This window comes from Sardina pilchardus, chromosome 4 (genome assembly GCF_963854185.1).
Source record: "Sardina pilchardus chromosome 4, fSarPil1.1, whole genome shotgun sequence".
Classification (NCBI taxonomy): domain Eukaryota; kingdom Metazoa; phylum Chordata; class Actinopteri; order Clupeiformes; family Clupeidae; genus Sardina; species Sardina pilchardus.
The window spans coordinates 33,883,498-33,900,240 of NC_084997.1; the positions used below are offsets into that span (position 1 = coordinate 33,883,498).

The 16,743-nt window shown below is 44.5% G+C and overlaps 1 protein-coding gene across 1 annotated transcript; it reads left to right on the plus strand.

Annotated features, from left to right (window-relative positions):
* Positions 1-2,340: 2,340 nt before the first annotated feature.
* On the plus strand, positions 2,341-13,792 carry LOC134079143 (E3 ubiquitin-protein ligase TRIM35-like). The gene is made up of 6 exons (XM_062535326.1): positions 2,341-2,403; positions 2,512-2,998; positions 3,174-3,269; positions 3,416-3,672; positions 4,838-4,956; positions 12,399-13,792. Exons 2-6 carry the CDS (start codon positions 2,597-2,599, stop codon positions 12,935-12,937), a joined length of 1,413 nt encoding a protein of 470 aa, XP_062391310.1. The 5' UTR covers positions 2,341-2,403; positions 2,512-2,596; the 3' UTR covers positions 12,938-13,792.
* Positions 13,793-16,743: the final 2,951 nt, after the last annotated feature.

Consider the following 16,743-nt stretch of genomic DNA (forward strand, 5'->3'; position numbering starts at 1 on the left):
CAGTTAGCTTTAGAATTTGAATGGCAGTGTGTTCTTTGTGAAAACAAGAGGTTTTCTTCATGAAAATTGTGTCTAATGCACAGAATTGTGTGTAGTGTTTTGAAAACAGTGTGTTATAGAACTGCAATTTGAGTGTAAAGCAGAAATTGTGCTTATAGTTCAGCAGAATCGGTTCAGGAGGTTGGTGCATGAGCTACATATTATGGGAATTGTATCTCAAGTACCAGAAATTGTGTGTAAACAATTGAGAAAAACTGTAACTACATGACAACAGAATGATTGCTTGTGAGTCGGGTGCTAGAGAGACTAAAGTACGCACCTTCCCAAGTTCCCAGTACCTTCCTATAACTGTTAAGATCAGATGCAATGGAACAGCCCAGCAGGTATAAAAGTGCACATCACCACGGTTCTGGCTACGCACTTCATTTCAACTGTGAACGTGTTGGAAATTGTGCTGCTTTACCAGTTGTTTGCTGACATGGAGGAGCATTTGGAAAGGGAGCCTGTCAGCATCTCTGACTGTGCAACTGCATTTTCCTCTAAACAAACTTTTTTGAGTAGCCTACAGTATTTCCTCATTTCACACTTTTTATAATAAAATATTTACAAAAAAAAACAGGGAGTTTTTAATATGCATTGGATATATGCAAACAATTGTGGATGTTTTCTGAATGCTGAGGATCCATTGATGAATCCTTGAAAATTCTCAGAACGAAGGACTTAGTTGAATTTTAAAACACCTTTGACACTGGAACAGTGCTTGGCCAGATTCAATGATGTATGTCCATGAAAAAGTACAATAGGACTTAATAGGGAGTGGCCATGCAGGCTCTCCATAGCTGGGCTCTGCCTCTACCTGAATGAAATCTTGGAAAAAAGAAGCAAAAGTTAGTAATACACAACAGGATCTCTCTCTCTCTCTTTCTCCCTCTCCCTCCCTCTCTCTCTCTCTTTCTCTCTCTCTTTCTCTCTCTCTCTGAACTGGCCAATCAGAATCAACGCAAGTCCAACCCTCTGCCTCACCTTGTTGAATGAGGAAGTGAGCAACTGAACTCTGTGAATAAAGGATAACACAGTCTCAGTTCTTTTTTAAAAAAAACTGTTTTAACAGGCATGGAGCTGAGGCAGACAAACTGATTGACTGTTTTCCACTAAACTTTTAGTAGGTACGTATAGTGTATTGAATACTTTTATATTTATCAAGCTAAATACATGTTTCAGCTTGATTTTCATTAAGACAACGGCCTTGCGGATTGTACTTTGAATTTCCTTACTGACTGATTTTCAAATGGTTCATTTGAAAGTGAAAGCATTTGTTGAAAAAGAGAGACTATCTGTAACAAGACCATGACATCTACATTTTTCCTGAATAAAGTTATTGTTCTGTAGAATGGAGACACATTCTATTTGTGTATTGATGGCAGTGTGTGTTTGACCTGTGACCCCTGCTCTTGTGTACACAACATAACTTAGACAGTGGAATGATACTCCACTCAGCTCTTTTATGCAGAGAAGAACCTTACAAGAGGTTCTGTACAATTCTTGATTTAGTGCTACTCAGGGTACCTGAACCTGTTAGAGCAGTGGCCCACGCCTCAGTTCTGGTGAGGAGAACTTTCCCAACAAGAACCTGGGGAACCACCAGTCAGTCAGCCATGCAAGAGCAATTTGCAGGTTCCTATATACTGCAAAAGGCACAGTCACAGTGTCCAACCTCCAGACAGGCACATGGGGGCAGCAGAGTCCTACACATTTCAGAATACCTCCAACATTATGTGACTATGTCCTGTGGTACGACATTAGAGACCTTATTGGTGGTGGAAACTATCAGTTCTGCTGATAATTATGACCTGCTCAATACATTAAATATTTTCATATGGTGTTGTTCTTATGCTGGATAAACACAACAGGATTGGTCTCAATTCATTCATTCTTTCATTCTTTCTCTCACATGGTTTAAATGAATTCTCTCTCTCTCTTACTCTTATTTTCGCTCTCAAGGCTCTTCTCATTTGTCTTTTTATCTATCCTCCTTCCTTCCTTTCTTCCTCGGTCCTCCGGCTCATTCCCACTGATCTATAAAAAACACTGGATAGACTTGGAGGACCAAGGAAGGAAGGGAGGGAGGGTAGATAAAAAGATGAATGAGAATAGCCCTTATTCTCTCCATTTCATTCATTCTCTCTCTCTCTCTCTCTCTCAAGGAGCGGCGGATAGATAAAAAGATGAATGAGAATAGCCCTTATTATCTCTCTTTCATTCATTCTCTCTCTGTCACATGGTGTATCTGAGCTGGCCAATTAGAATCCACCCAAGCTCCTCCCTCAGCCTGTTGAATGAGGAAGTGGGAACTGAGGCAGACGGACTGCAGTGACCGACTGTTTTGCACTGAACTTTGACTAGGTATGTATTCCATAATGTACTGAGTACTTTTATATTCTAACAAGCTAACAAGTCAATGTACATGAAGATGACAGCTTTGTGACTTGTATGTTCTGTTTCCTTTCTCAGAAACGTTCATGATCTTCAAACTGTGAACTTGAAAGTGAAAGCAAAGTTTTAAGCAGCTAGTGCTAGCAAGCGTCTGCTGGTAACGATGGCATCTACCTCTTTTTCTGAAGATGACCTCACCTGTCCTGTGTGCTGTGACATCTTCAAGGACCCTGTTGTCCTCTCATGCAGTCATAGCATCTGTAAAGTCTGTCTGCAGCAGTTCTGGGAAACTAAAGGATCCAGAGAGTGTCCAGTCTGCAGGAGGAAGTCATCAATGGGACATCCTCCAGTCAGTCTGACGTTAAGGAACTTGTGTGAGTCGTTCTTACAGGAGAGAAGTCAGAGAGCTTCAGCAGGGTCTGAGGTGCTCTGCAGTCTGCACAGTGAGAAACTCAAGCTCTTCTGTCTGGAGGATAAACAGCCTGTGTGTCTGGTGTGTCGAGACTCCAAAAAACACACTGGCCACAAATTTCACCCTATTGATGAAGCAGCCCCTGACCATAAGGTAAAGTGTTTTTTATGATTATAATGATGGGATTGAACAGCACCACCTTATTCATTAATAATTCTTTTGATTATGGGGATGGGATTTAACACCATTGCCTGTAATTCACTTGGACATGACTGAACAATACTGTTGCCGAACTGCAGTCTGCAGTAATATCTGTTATTCATTCCAGGAGGAGCTCAAGATCAAACTGCAGCCCTTACAGAGGAAACTGAAGACCTTTGAGGAGGCTAAAGTGGCATGTGATAAAACAGCAACACACATCAAGGTGAGCCCAGACACGTTACATATGTGAATCATGTCAGATGTCCCGGTCATCATTGTTTGTATGCAGATTTTTACACATTGAGACAAAAACACATTTACACATAAAGGTCTTTTGTAAATAAGTAAACATGAATTGCTTTTATCCAGACACAGGCCCTAAACACAGAGAAGCAGATCAAGGAGGAGTTTGAGAAGCTGCACCAGTTTCTACGAGATGAAGAGGCAGCCAGGATAGCTGCACTGAGGGAGGAAGAGGAGCAGAAGAGTCAGATGATGAAGGAGAAGATTGAGAAGATGAGCAGAGAGATCTCATCTCTTTCAGACACGATCAGAGCCATAGGAGAGCAGATGGGAGCTGATGACATCACATTCCTGCAGGTAAGAGCTCCACTGTCTGTAAAGGTGTTAACTCCAAAGTTCTGATCACTGGTTTACTGTAACTAGTGCAGTGCCCGTGCAAACAATGTTTTCCAAGAAACGTGTTGCCCAATGACGTTGATGCAGGTAGATCATGTTAGATTGGTGATGAGAATCAGGCCCGTGCTGTTAGAGCTTTTTACTCTTTGCAAGGTAATAAAAAAGTGAAGGGGAAAGGCGTTTGAGTTGCAGCTAATGGCTATTAGACACATTACATACCCGTGCGTTTTTGCTGTTGTTGGGAAATGATAGCCTAAAGCTAACCGCATGCATGGCCGTCTATGCCATGGCCATGCCAGTGCTATGAAGCGCAAGGCAACCGCGGTTGTTGATGAGTAGCCTATGCATCGTAATTTCCATGAAAATTCAGCGAAATGGGCTTTTTTGTTTCTATGCTGGAGTAAGTGAGAGTGAGGGGGAGTGGCTAGTGCAGAGAGCGGTAGAATTGTGGGATTGCGGCAGAGTTGTATTTTGTTTAATTTAACGATATCTTTGTCATTTTTTGTCCGAACAATATGAGCATTCCAGTTATTTCTGCCATGTTTGCCTCACAGATTAACTGTATTTGCTATATAATTGTAATTACTGTGTGTGATGACATTTCTGTGTTTAATTGATCTTTATTACTGAGTGTGTTGCTGGAGTGTTGTGGGCCGTGTGGTGTGTGTGGTCCTGTCTGTAACACACTGGGGAACAAGTGCATGAGAACAATGAGGGACACTCGTGTGTGTGTGTGTGTGTGTGTGTGTGTGTGTGTGTGTGTGTGTGTGTGTGTGTGTGTGTGTGTGTGTGTGTGTGTGTGTGTGTGTGTGTGTGTGTGTGTGTGTGCGTGCGTGCGTGCGTGCGTGCGTGCGTGCGTGCGTGCGTGCGTGCGTGCGTGCGTGCGTGCGTGCGTGCGTGCGTGCGTGCGTGCGTGCGTGCGTGCGTGTTGTTTGGTTGTATTAAATATTCCCTTGTTTGCTTCCATTATATGACAGCAGAGAAAAGTTCAATATCAAAGAAGAATGTAGAGTTTAATACTTTTCATCCTTTACTGTTTTCCAGAACTACAAGAGCACAGTGGAAAGGTGAGTGATCTGCCTCCTGTCTCTCTTTTCTCTGTGGTTCTGAACCCAAACCCACAGCAGCACTGACTCCTGAATGTTATTCCAGAGCCCAGTGCACACTGCAGGATCCAGAGAGGGTTTCAGGAGCTCTGATCAATGTGGCAAAGCACCTGGGCAACCTGAAGTTCAGAGTCTGGGAGAAGATGCAGGAGACTGTTCAGTACAGTGAGTGAAGCACAAACACACAGTTCAAAAGTTCACTATCCGAAAATTTGCCAGATAAATAAATGTGGGAGTGCTTGGTGTAGGTCACTAGTCAGGGTCCTGACTAGCTTCTCGTGAGCACGGTGGCTCTGCGCTGGCATTACCGCTCGTGGTCGTGAAGTGCATCATGGGATCGCGCCGGGCGATAACTGCGCTGGCAGACGTCAGCCCGGAGTGACGACCGCGGGCACCCGTGAAGCTTAACATGATATCGTGCCTGACCTGCTGCGGAGGCCAGGCAAGATGCCAGACGACGGATAAATGCAGCACGAATAAGGGGACCAGACTAGACCTGAGCTTGGAGACTATATTGCAATTTAAGTAGCAGAAACATTATGATTATAATTACGCGGAGATAGCAAGTTGGGCAAGGTCGCAGGCCGGGGTCCTGAAGTGCACCGCTGTATCACACCAACCAGACTGCGCCGGCAGCATTTGGTGTGATCTCTGTGAGCACCCCAACAAAGCCAGTAATGTGGGGACCCCTGACCAGGACCCTGCCACCTTGAATATTGTGTCTTGTCATTGAGATTGAGATTTGAAGTGAAAAGGTTCGATCTGATGTAAGTGTTGAACTCGGGAGGACCGCCGGCCAAAAATAAAAAAATAAAAAAATAAAAATACATTTTAAAAGCTAGATCTGCCAGGCAATGTTGGCTGTTGCGAAGAGAGGGTCCGCCGAAGCAAAGGAGCAGCATAGTGCGATGTAGTTAGCTTAAGACCTCAAGGTTAACTTTGACATGCAGGGCAATGAACTCGCAGTAGCAGAGCTCGGGTCATTACAGGGCAACACGGGTCAGTGCATGGGAATACAGCTTGCAGTTGCAGAGCTTGGAGTCAGTGCAGGATAGTACAGCTTGCAGTTGCAGAGCTTGGGGTCAGTGCAGGATAGTACAGCTTGCAGTTGCAGAGCTTGGGGTCAGTGCAGGAGAGTGCGGCATGCAGTTGCGGAGCTCAGGGTCAGTACGAGCGGTACTGCTTACCATTGCGGAGCTCAGAGTCAGTACAAGCGGTACTGCTTGGCAGGGATCATGCAGGAACTTACTGCGCTGGCAGAAGTCGAGAAGGAACCAAAAGCATCCCAAAAAATGCAAGCAAGTTGAAAAGACCTTCGCTGGGAATCTAAGAAAGGTATCTAAGAACCCTGGCAGAGCTGCCCAGAGGGCGAACATTCTGGCTGTAGACTTGAATTTTCCCCTTTGGGAATCAATTAAGGGATACCTCCCTGAAATGACTTCTTGCAGGTTGGGATGCCTGAAGGGGTGTAGGCACGAACGCGGTTCGGTGATAGGCAGAGGAAAGATGTAGCGACGCGGTCGATACAGCCAGGGAAGGAGGTGGCTCATCACTCTGGGTCAGTAGGACACCTATGCTGGAGGGAAGTGGTTAGACATGACAAGAAATAAAATATGAAGACCTGTGCTGCGGCTCTGTTGCTCCACGGAACAGCTAGAAAGGGCAAAATAAAACTAGGACAGCAGTGTTTTAGTAAACCAGAGATATCAATATGCATCAATATAGTAATGTCAAATGCAAGGAAAGAATAAAAACTGTAGCCAACTATAGTAGCTAGCGGCAAGAGAAATGGTGAGCAGCATGAATTATGGTGAATTCCAAAGAATGGCTCAGAGCTACACGCTGGTGTATAATGCTCTCTTGGTCAGCTAGGATGGAATGGAGCAGAGCTACACGCTGGTGTATGCTCTCTTGGTCAGCTAGGATGGAATGGAGCAGAGCTACACGCTGGTGTATGCTCTCTTGGTCAGCTAAGGATGGAATGGAGCATAGCTACACACTGGTGTATATACTCTCTTGTGAAGCTAGGGAAGAACTTTAATTAGCTGCCACGCTGACGGTGGAAGATGATGGAGGAGAGAGATATAGCGACGGGGTCGCTATGCTAAGGAAGGAGGTGGCTCAGCATGGCACCTATGCTGGAGGGGCGAGGTCAAAAGACAGATGACCGGAATTAAACTGAGAACCTGTGCTGCATCGCTGATGCTCCGTTGTCAACTAGAAAGTGCAGAAAATAACATTAGAACCACAGCATTTTAGTTTAGTTTATTCACAATACCACTTCAAACAAATATTACAGTAGGGTTTTAAACTTAAGATGGGTAAAGTGAATGGGTCCCCCAAAGAAGCTAGGGAAGCTTATAGACGGGGGGCCAAAGATTGAGTATCATAGATATCAAATATCCGCCAATTTAGCAATATCAGTACGCAGGAGCAATTGAGGGCATGTGCTGCGGCACGGGTGCTCCATTGGTCAACTGGAAAGTGCAGAAAAAATAAAATTAGAACCACAGCATTTGAGTATCATAGATATCAAATATCTGCCAATTTAGCAATATCAAGTGCGCAGGAGCAATGGAGGGCATGTGCTGCGGCACAGGTGCTCCATTGGTCAACTGGAAAGTGCAGAAAAAATAAAATTAGAACCACAATATAAGGACATGTGCTGCAGCACTGGTGCTCCAATGGTCAACTGAGGAGACTGAAAGTGCAGAAATAAAATTAGAACCACAGCATGAGTAAATACTTATCTACCAAATTTAGTAAAATCAAGTGCAAATGAGCAATGAGATACTGTAGCCCAACAGCTGTAGCCTAGACATCAAGGAGAAGTGGTGAGCCACACATTTATGGGAAAGGAGCAGTAGCCTACGCACTGTTATAGGTGCTTGGTCAGCAAGGAAGTACTAAGCAAAGCTACACGCAGGTGTAGGTGCTCCCGTGGTCAGCTAGGGAAGGGTTTTGATTTGTTTGCATTCCAAAACGCACGCACTGGAGAAAAACCCCTGGTCCTCTTTACTAGTGATGTTATCCGTGAACCCCCTGCTTCGAGGCGTGTATCGAAAACATGAACCAATTTGGGATGAAGCTTGTATCGGAGCTTGATTTGTTTGGTGATAATCACGTGACCAGTGACGTCCGAAGCTTCGTTTCACACACACCCATGTGACTGCTTCGAAGTTTAGGCGAGTTCAAGATGGCTGCGCAGCACAAAAACTGCGCAGCACAAGATGCACGTGGTTAAAAATCTGTCCACGATGGTCTAGATGGGTGTGTTTTCGACTCGGCAGTCGGTACCGTAATTTCCCAACTATTAGCCGCGGCTTATACATTGATTTTGCAAAATTTCTTCCACTATGAGGTTAATACAGGGGGGCAGTTAATATGGCGTTAATATGGCTTTGTTTCTTTTAACTTGCATAAAACACTGTCCTGCGGCTTATACACAATGCGGCTTATATGCGGGAAATTACTGTATCACATGGCCTCAACTTATCGCGGGAGCAAGGCGTGACCAGGCAGCTGCGGAGCAGCAGAGCAGCCGCTCTGGAGGTACTGCGGAGAGCAGCGGAGCCTAGACCCTGCCTTCATGACGTCAGGTCTTTGCCCTAATTGGCTTTTACATCCCTGGCGTATGTGCAGGTGTTTAGATGCCTCCTCATATCCACAAGGGTCCGTGCGGGTCCGTGCCTCGTGATTCGTCACATGGTCAAGTCTAGCCAAGTCTACACTACGGGAAGTAGAGAGTGTACAACTTCATAGCAGCGTTTGCATCCCCGCCCCTGCTGCCACCGGCAGCTCTCGTTGCTGCAAAAGGTCATTTGGAGTTGAACTTGAACACGGCTTTTGATTCAAAGCCGTAGTGCGACACTGGGCGGGGGTTTAGGTTCACTGTGTAAAAGCACTTCGCCAATTGACTCAAACTGACTTGCCGACTCATCAAGTCTGCTGATGGCACACAAGTCAAGTGTCTGGACTCGTGGCCTTCTTGTGAGCACGCGCGACCCCCGATCAGTCTCTACTGTTTTGCGAGTTCGAGTCCGGGCGTGTGCAAGGCGCGACTGAATCGCGCAGTTTCAACATAAAACAAGTTAGAAGATCCCTAAATAACCTTAATTATCCATGTTATTATTTATTTATCCATTAACTCATGTTCGAGATGTATTCATCTTTGACTCAAAGACATTCATAGCTAATAACTACGAAACAGTCTGTGACACAAGGCTATCCTAAACTTTCACCACTAGATGTCCTCATAGAGTTCTGAAGCTTCGAGTACTGAACCTTTTTTCGATACAATTGGATTGAATGCCTCACTGGTTCAGAAAGCTTCAGTACGCCATCACTACTCTTTACAATGAGTGACCGAGCAACGGCTCCAGAGAATCAGCTACCTTCAAGCCTGAGCGGGCATTGAGTTGGGTTAAAGAAATGCAGGCGATTATACTATGTTACTATTTCATGAATGAAAATACTATGTTTCATGCAGCGGCAGAACATTGACCTTGACTCCGTATTTCACATGCACGGTGCGCAAACAGGTTCATGTGAATTGATTTGTAGGCCTACCTCTCGCAAGTCAATCGCCGCGATAAACTCGTTAGCAAAGTTATCAGCAGTTAGCGGCTTGCTTGTAAGAAGCCTTACCTCTAGAAGCAGCTGTTTGCGGTTTCGCAGTAAAAGCAAATGGCAAATTGAGCCAATTGAAACGTTGAAGCTAAATAAGACTGAAATGTAGCCGGGATCCTTCAGCTCAGCTAGAGACTTCTAAAGACCCATGCGGCCATTACGGCAGAAGCAGCAGCAGTAGCCATACACGCGTTAGCCTTAGCTACCTGCAAGGGGAAAAGCTAGTTTGGCTGGTAACGTAGGCCTACGCGGCAAGTGATAAGCTGGCCCGCGCAAATCATACGGAATACCGGCAGCCTACTGAACAACCGAACAACAATGAACCATGAAGCAAATCTAGTAGCGGCTACTCCGAAAGCCTACTGATCTATGAACGGACCCAACACGGCCTAAATTAACTAGCCAAAACAACCAAACAGTAAACCAATGAGGCTTCAGCTAGCCTGTAGCTACGTTTGCGACGTGAGTTTTAAGACAGTCTTTACGGAACAGCTTTACATACAAAATGACAAATAAGAACGGCCTCGCTGCAATTGTGTCCCGTGAAACCTAGACGCAATGAAGTCTGTAAACGAAAATCTAAGCCAGCAAGTTCTGCTCGACAACGAGAGGCAAGTCACTTGCAGCGAGCAAAGTTAGGCAAATTTAGGCCGCCGGCCGGTGCTGCTGTTGCTTTGCGAGCGAGAAAAACGCTGCAGAAGCACCGGCAGGTGAGCGTTGACTAACGGTGTAGACAGACTTGTACGACATATGTGTCGGAAGGTGTCGCACGTCTTCCCCTCGTTTGTCGTGAGTGGGCGTTTCGTTTGAATTGTCAGTTAGCAGTTCATAAGCAGTTCGTTTTAACTAGTCTCAAGTGTTTTCACAAATGAACCACCATTTTAGGCATGTATTTAACAGCATACGAAAATATTAATAGCCTACACAAACTATGCAAGCCATTTTGAAATCTTGTTTTATTTAAACTACTCAATGCAATCTCAAATCCTCACCAGAAACACCAACAGTCAATGTATTTCTCCAAATCCAAGTTTCGTTTATTTTATGGACAACTAGCTGGTCGTGGAAGAGTTCGTTTAAACATGAATTTGACTTGTATACGGAACCAAGTTTCACGGGCACTGTTGTACTACAACGACGAACCTACTACCTCGTGCTTTCATTGGACAGACGGCTCGCGTTCAACGGACTCATTTGCATAGAGCTGGGGATCGGCCAGCTTTTCTGTCGCGCGACAGGTTTTCAAATGCAGCGCTGCCTTCCCGGAATGCTTTGCGGGTCCGTTAAAGTCGCTTGACGTCACCCATAGGGAAATAGCGGGTTCCGACACAACAGAGTGAAGTGTCGGACAAATGTGGCCACACCGTAAGCCATCAAGTTTATAGGAAGTGGAGGCGTGGCAAAGTTTTCGTCACGTTCCTCTCGAACTTAAGTTTGCAACTGCATTGTGTGCACACAGTGTGTGTGTGTGTTTGTGTGTGTGTGTTTGTGTGTGTTTGTGTGTGTGTGTGTGTGTGTGTGTGTGTGTGTGTTCATTCACACACTCTCTCAGTCTCTTTCTCTCTCTCACACACACATGAATACAAAAGAACACACACACACACACACACACCAGTGATGCGCGGGTACGTGTCTGAACGACCCGCCCCGCCCCGCCCCGCCGTTTACAACTAACCGGACCGCAACTCGGACCGCAAAAAATAATTATTGAAATACAGGACCCGACCCGCTTATTGTAAAAAGTAGTCTAACTTAGTCGTAGCGTCATTGAGCTACGCAAAAGTGGTATCTCATATGCATGTAAAACAATAATATATATTGCCTAATTATATATAGACTATAATTGCTCAGAATTTGGGAAACATGCATTTCTACCTTTTTTTTTGTTCCGTGTCAGCATTCATCCAAAAATGTGGCTATTTGACTCAACATTGAACATAATTAGCCTAGGATTTTCCTATTCTGTTTCAGCCATTCCTCACATGAATGCCTTGAAGCTCTCCCAAGCATGAAATGCAGGCATAGAATATTATTAAGAAACTCTTTATTAACGTCTTCATCAATGGACCAAAACAAAAACCAAAACCCATAGAGCCCGATTGAGTGCGTCATTGCTCCGAAACCTTTTTTGCACGATGTGGAGAAGAGCAGACGTGGGGTTTTCCAACGAGCCACTATAGGCCTATAAAAGTTGCGCAAGGACGCACATTGCATGCTCATACCAAGTGTAGGCTATATGCCTTGATGACATTAAATTAAGAAGTATTTCCTGATTTGGGAAACTTTTAGTTTATTTTTCTTTCCATAATACCATTCGATCTTGCTGCAAATTATCAGACTTGTGTAGCCGAGGGTCTGTCTACGCAGAAACAACAAGTGCATTTCTACATGTTCGTGACAAAATGTGGGGGATAGAATCGCGTTTCAGTGGGAATGCTGCAACTTATGTCTTTCTCTTCTAAAGACAATTATGTACGATATTAATGACAAAAAAATAACGGCATATTTTTTTTACCGACCCGACCAAACATGACCCGCATATCATTAAAAATATTTTTTCTTGACCCATAACCGCGGGTGACCGCGGTCGCCCGCTCGATTTGGATCAGCGACTGAGAGAGTGTGTGAATGAACACACACACACACACACACACGCACACACACACACACACACACACACACACACACACACACACGCACACACACTCCGATACAGTGTGTGTGTGTGTGTGTGTGCGTGTGTGTGTGCGTGTGTGTGCGTGTGTGTGTGTGTGTGTGTGTTCATTCACACACTCTCTCAGTCTCTTTCTCTCTCTCACACACACATGAATACAAAAGAACACACACACACACGCGCACACACACACACACACACTCCGATACACGGTCGTGTGTGTGTGTGTGTGTGTGTGTGTGTGTGTGTGTGTGTGTGTGGATGCTCTCTTTTCACTCAGACTATTCCTGTTTCTTCTCTACAGCTCCTGTGACTCTGGATCCCAACACTGCAAAACCCAATCTCATCCTGTCTGAGGATCTGACCAGTGTGAGACGTGGTGATGAGAGACAGCAGCTTCCTGATAACCCAGAGAGATTTGATATGTGGTCCAGTGTCCTGGGCTCTGAGGGCTTTAACTCAGGGACTCACTGCTGGGATGTGGAGGTTGGAAAGAGCACACGGTGGAGTCTGGGTGTGATGGTACAGTCTCTCCAGAGGAAGGGAGACTACACCTCCATGACTGGACAGTGGTATGTGGGGTATTATGATGGCAAATATAGTGCACATGCTCCTCCTCATGCCTCCACTCTCCTCACAGTGCAGCAGAAACTCCAGAGGATCAGAGTGCAGCTGGACTGGGACAGAGGAGAGCTGTCATTCTCTGACCCTGATAATAACACACACCTACACACTCTCAAACACACTTTCACTGAGAGAGTGTATCCATACTTTAATGGTAGTGGGATGTCTCTAAGGATTTTACCAGTGCAGGTCTCAGTTAGAGTAGAGCAGCCCAGTTAGAGCTGATAGTGGCTCTGTGTGGACCAGAACTGATCAGCATGAGGAGATGAATCAGTTAGAGGAGACTCTGAGGACTGAGAGAAATGTCCAGCACTCTCCACTCCAGACACTCTGACTTTTTTAAATTCTCAGGTTTACTGTGCATGTGATAATGTGCTGTCCCTGTCCGTTCTATGGATGTCACTGTATCAAATCGGTTTTAAAATGGATAAAAGTTCAGTAACGTGTAACAGGGTTGTGAGTGTTTCAGTTGACTGTCTGCTGCAACAATAAGCTCCCATTGTAATCAGTGCAACTGCCTACTCCAGACACATTCATTTGAAAAAAACTATGCTCTGCATAAAGAGTGCTTCAGTTACGTGCTCAGTGTAGCCTCCCTGGAACAGAGGAGCTACACCAGGCGCGTAACTGCGTTCCGCTTGCGAAGTGTGAAATCCATTTTAGAAGACTCGTCTATTTTTTTGGAATGTACTGGTCTGGTGCAGCTACTTCCATTGATTGCAGTGATTATTAACTGCTGCAACATACGCGTTGCGAACAGAATGCGCCTGGTGTAGCTCCCCTGTAAGTCAGTGAGTAGATTCTGTTTCCATGGAAACAGTATGGCACAGAATGGCTATTGAACTACAACAGTTTCAAATTAATTTCCTAATCATGGAGATCATTCAATTGTATTGTGTTTTTTTTTCTGATGATGTAATTAGATTGGGAACATCCAATGGAGGCGATTGTCATGGCGATTGTCATGGTAATGTTTAACTAATTATATAATTTTCTGCTATCAAGAGACTCTCTTGAAATGGCACATCTCAGGTTAACATGTGTTAAAATGTGTGATTATAACCAATGAACAATAAAAGCAAAAATAAAAATAAACATCATTACGCCAAACATGTACTAATTGAACATTTTTACAGTACAGATACTGTATACTTCATCAGTGTCCTGTTTGTGATTACAAAGTGATCAGCACCTTACACTACCAGTTGCTCCACTATACCTTCACTAAGGGCAAGCACTATGGTCCAGGAGAGTTTGGAGGACCTGAATATCTTCATTTCTTGCCAAAAGACACCTGAATGGTTCCAACCTGATTGTAAGGGTCTTGTTCTGTTTTTCCTGTCTAGTGTTTCATTCGTTGTTTACTTCCTGTGTCCTGTTCCATGTGCTCCTTTTTTTTAACCATGTGCCATGTACTGCTATTTGTCATCCTTGTCTCCGTCCCTCACTTGTCTCTGATCACTAGACCTGTCAATACCTTGTGAAGTTCACCTGTGTCTTGTTACCCTGTTGGACCCTGTGTATTTAAACCCTCTGTCTTCCCTTAGTCTTGGTCTGTTTTCGTTTCGTATTATACACGTGATTTGTGTGTTTCTTGGTAAAGATTCTCCTAACTCCACTCCACTCCACTCTATCATGCCTTGCCTTGTTCTGTCCTGCGTTTGGCTCTGCTTCCCCTGCAAACTGCAACGCTGATGAGCCCCATAGGAGCCCAGATGGCCAGAATGATGACCAAAGTGCCACCTCCATCATGGGAAGATCTCCATTTTCCAACGGTTTTAGGGAGATTCACACAGAGTTTTCTCAGTTGGACTGCAGTGAAGGCAACGGCCAAAACCCATACTACTGCCCAGGGTTCATTCATAACCTCGTTCAAATCTATCTATGATGGAGGTTAGGTTCTTTCCCGAGGTCCCAAGTGAACAACTGAAAGGTACACTACTGAGCTATGTTGGGTCCCAAGTTTACAATTGAAAGGTACACTACTGAGCTATTTTGGGTCCCAAGTGAACAACTGAAAGGTACACTACTGAGCTATTTTGGTCCCAAGTGAATAAATGAAAGGTACACTACTGAGCTAATTTGGGTCCCAAGTGAACAATTGAAAGGTACAGTACTGAGCTATGTTGGGTCCCAAGTGAACAACTGAAAGGTACACTACTGAGCTTTTTTGCGATCATTACGTTTTCCGTCTCCTGATTTCCCCACGGTCTCTGGTGCTATGCAGGGTACGTGGGACCTGAAGAGCAATGGCCCAGTTCTGGTGTGGAGAACTTTCTAAACAGGGACCTGGGGATCCACCAGTCAACTAAGCTAAGCCAAAGTAGCTTGTGGGTTCCTGTGTAAAAAAAAAAAGGCTCAGTCACAGTGTCCACTCCAGACAACCACCAGAGGGCAGCAGCGTCCTGAACACTTCAAAAGACCTTCAGATATAGGGTGCCTCTCATCATGCCTCCTCGATCCTCGATGCTCGATCCTCGAGGGGCGCTCCCACTGATCTATAACTAACACTGGATAGACTATCCCATTGTCCCCCCCCCCCCCCCATCATTCTTTATGTAGATCAGTGAGGATCGAGGCATCGAGGAGCGAGGGAGGACGTATAAACGCTGCATGAAACGCACCCCTAGACTGCCTCCTCATTATTCTGACCTTCGCTGCCTAACACAACCAAACACACCTAACATCTACCATGCGCTTCCCTGTCCTGTCTCCTCCAGCACCCTCTCCTACAGCTACACTTTGACTACGTTATAATGCCTGCTCTCTCATCCACATATAATATTGCCTGATGCAATAGTATTTTCCAAGCAAAGGCCCCCTCTGCATTATACATTGAATAATGTCGTTCCTTATTCTGTAGTCGTTCTGGATGAAAGCATCTGCTAAATTGATAAATGTAAATGTCCATCAGGTAACAACATTTGTTTTTAACATTGGCATATAGAGCCCTCCATGGTCAGTCTCCTGCTTATCTCACCAGCCTCATTCACCCTCACTCTGCTCCCCTCTCCCTCCGATCCAACAACCACAACCTGCTTGCTGTACCCCGCACTCGCCTTAAGACCTGTGGCAATATAGGGCGTTTGCTGCTGCAGCCCCCAAACTGTGAAATACACTACCCAAGGAGGTTAGGTCTGCGAGCAGTATTGACCTTTTTAATGGGAGGTTTAAAGACCCACCTCTTCAGGATGGCCTTTTTAAACCTGTGACATTACTTTTTTTAGTTCCTTATTTATTGATTTATTGCCTTTTTCTTTTGTTATTTCCTTCTCTTTTTTAATTCTCTTTTTAAAAGTGTATCTTATGTCCGACTTTTATTCTTGTTATTATGTATTGTAAAGCACTTTGTGATTTTATCTGTGAAAAGCGCTATACAAATAAAATACTTAGTAACTTACTTACTAACAATGCGGGTGCTAACGGAGTTTGGGTGGCCATCTGCATGTGATGGCTCTGCCCACACTTGCTCCAGTTGCCCCATTGTGTGACTGATAGCCGCCATTTGGCCTTTCTTTCTTCAGGTGAGAGCCAGACACCAGGGCAGGAACTTTTATCTAACGTCTAAACACCATGTCGCCATGTCAAGTCAAGTCAACACTGCAAAAACTGATATCTAACCAAGTTTTATTAATATAACATTAAGATTGTAAGACCATATACGTCTAGAAGGCATTGATTTCAGCATGAAGGGAGTTACTTAGAGCTCTCTTGTGAGATTATTTTTGACTTTATTTAATGAATAACAGTTTAGGTTTATTAATTTACAAAGCACTTTAAAAACAACACCGTCACAGAATTATATTGTTATATTGCTGACCAATCCCAGATATAGCACAATTCGTTACCAGTCACCAATGTGGAGGTACTGGTATGAATGTCTTTTATGAAAATTTGTGAAAATGTGTGTATATGTGTTGGGTGGGGGAAGTTGTTGTTTTTTTTGTTTGTTTGTTTTTTTTTATGTAGGGCTTGTTTGTGTGTTCTTCTATGGACCTTGAGTCTGACAAATAAATGATGATGAT

Coding starts and splice junctions, on each gene's coding strand:
- LOC134079143 (XM_062535326.1), top strand. CDS start 2,597: ATGGCATCTACCTCTTTTTCTGAAGATGACCTCACCTGTCCTGTGTGC. Junction 3,270..3,415: donor AAACAGCAACACACATCAAG/GTGAGCCCAGAC, acceptor GCTTTTATCCAG/ACACAGGCCCTAAACACAGA. Junction 4,957..12,398: donor GCAGGAGACTGTTCAGTACA/GTGAGTGAAGCA, acceptor TCTTCTCTACAG/CTCCTGTGACTCTGGATCCC.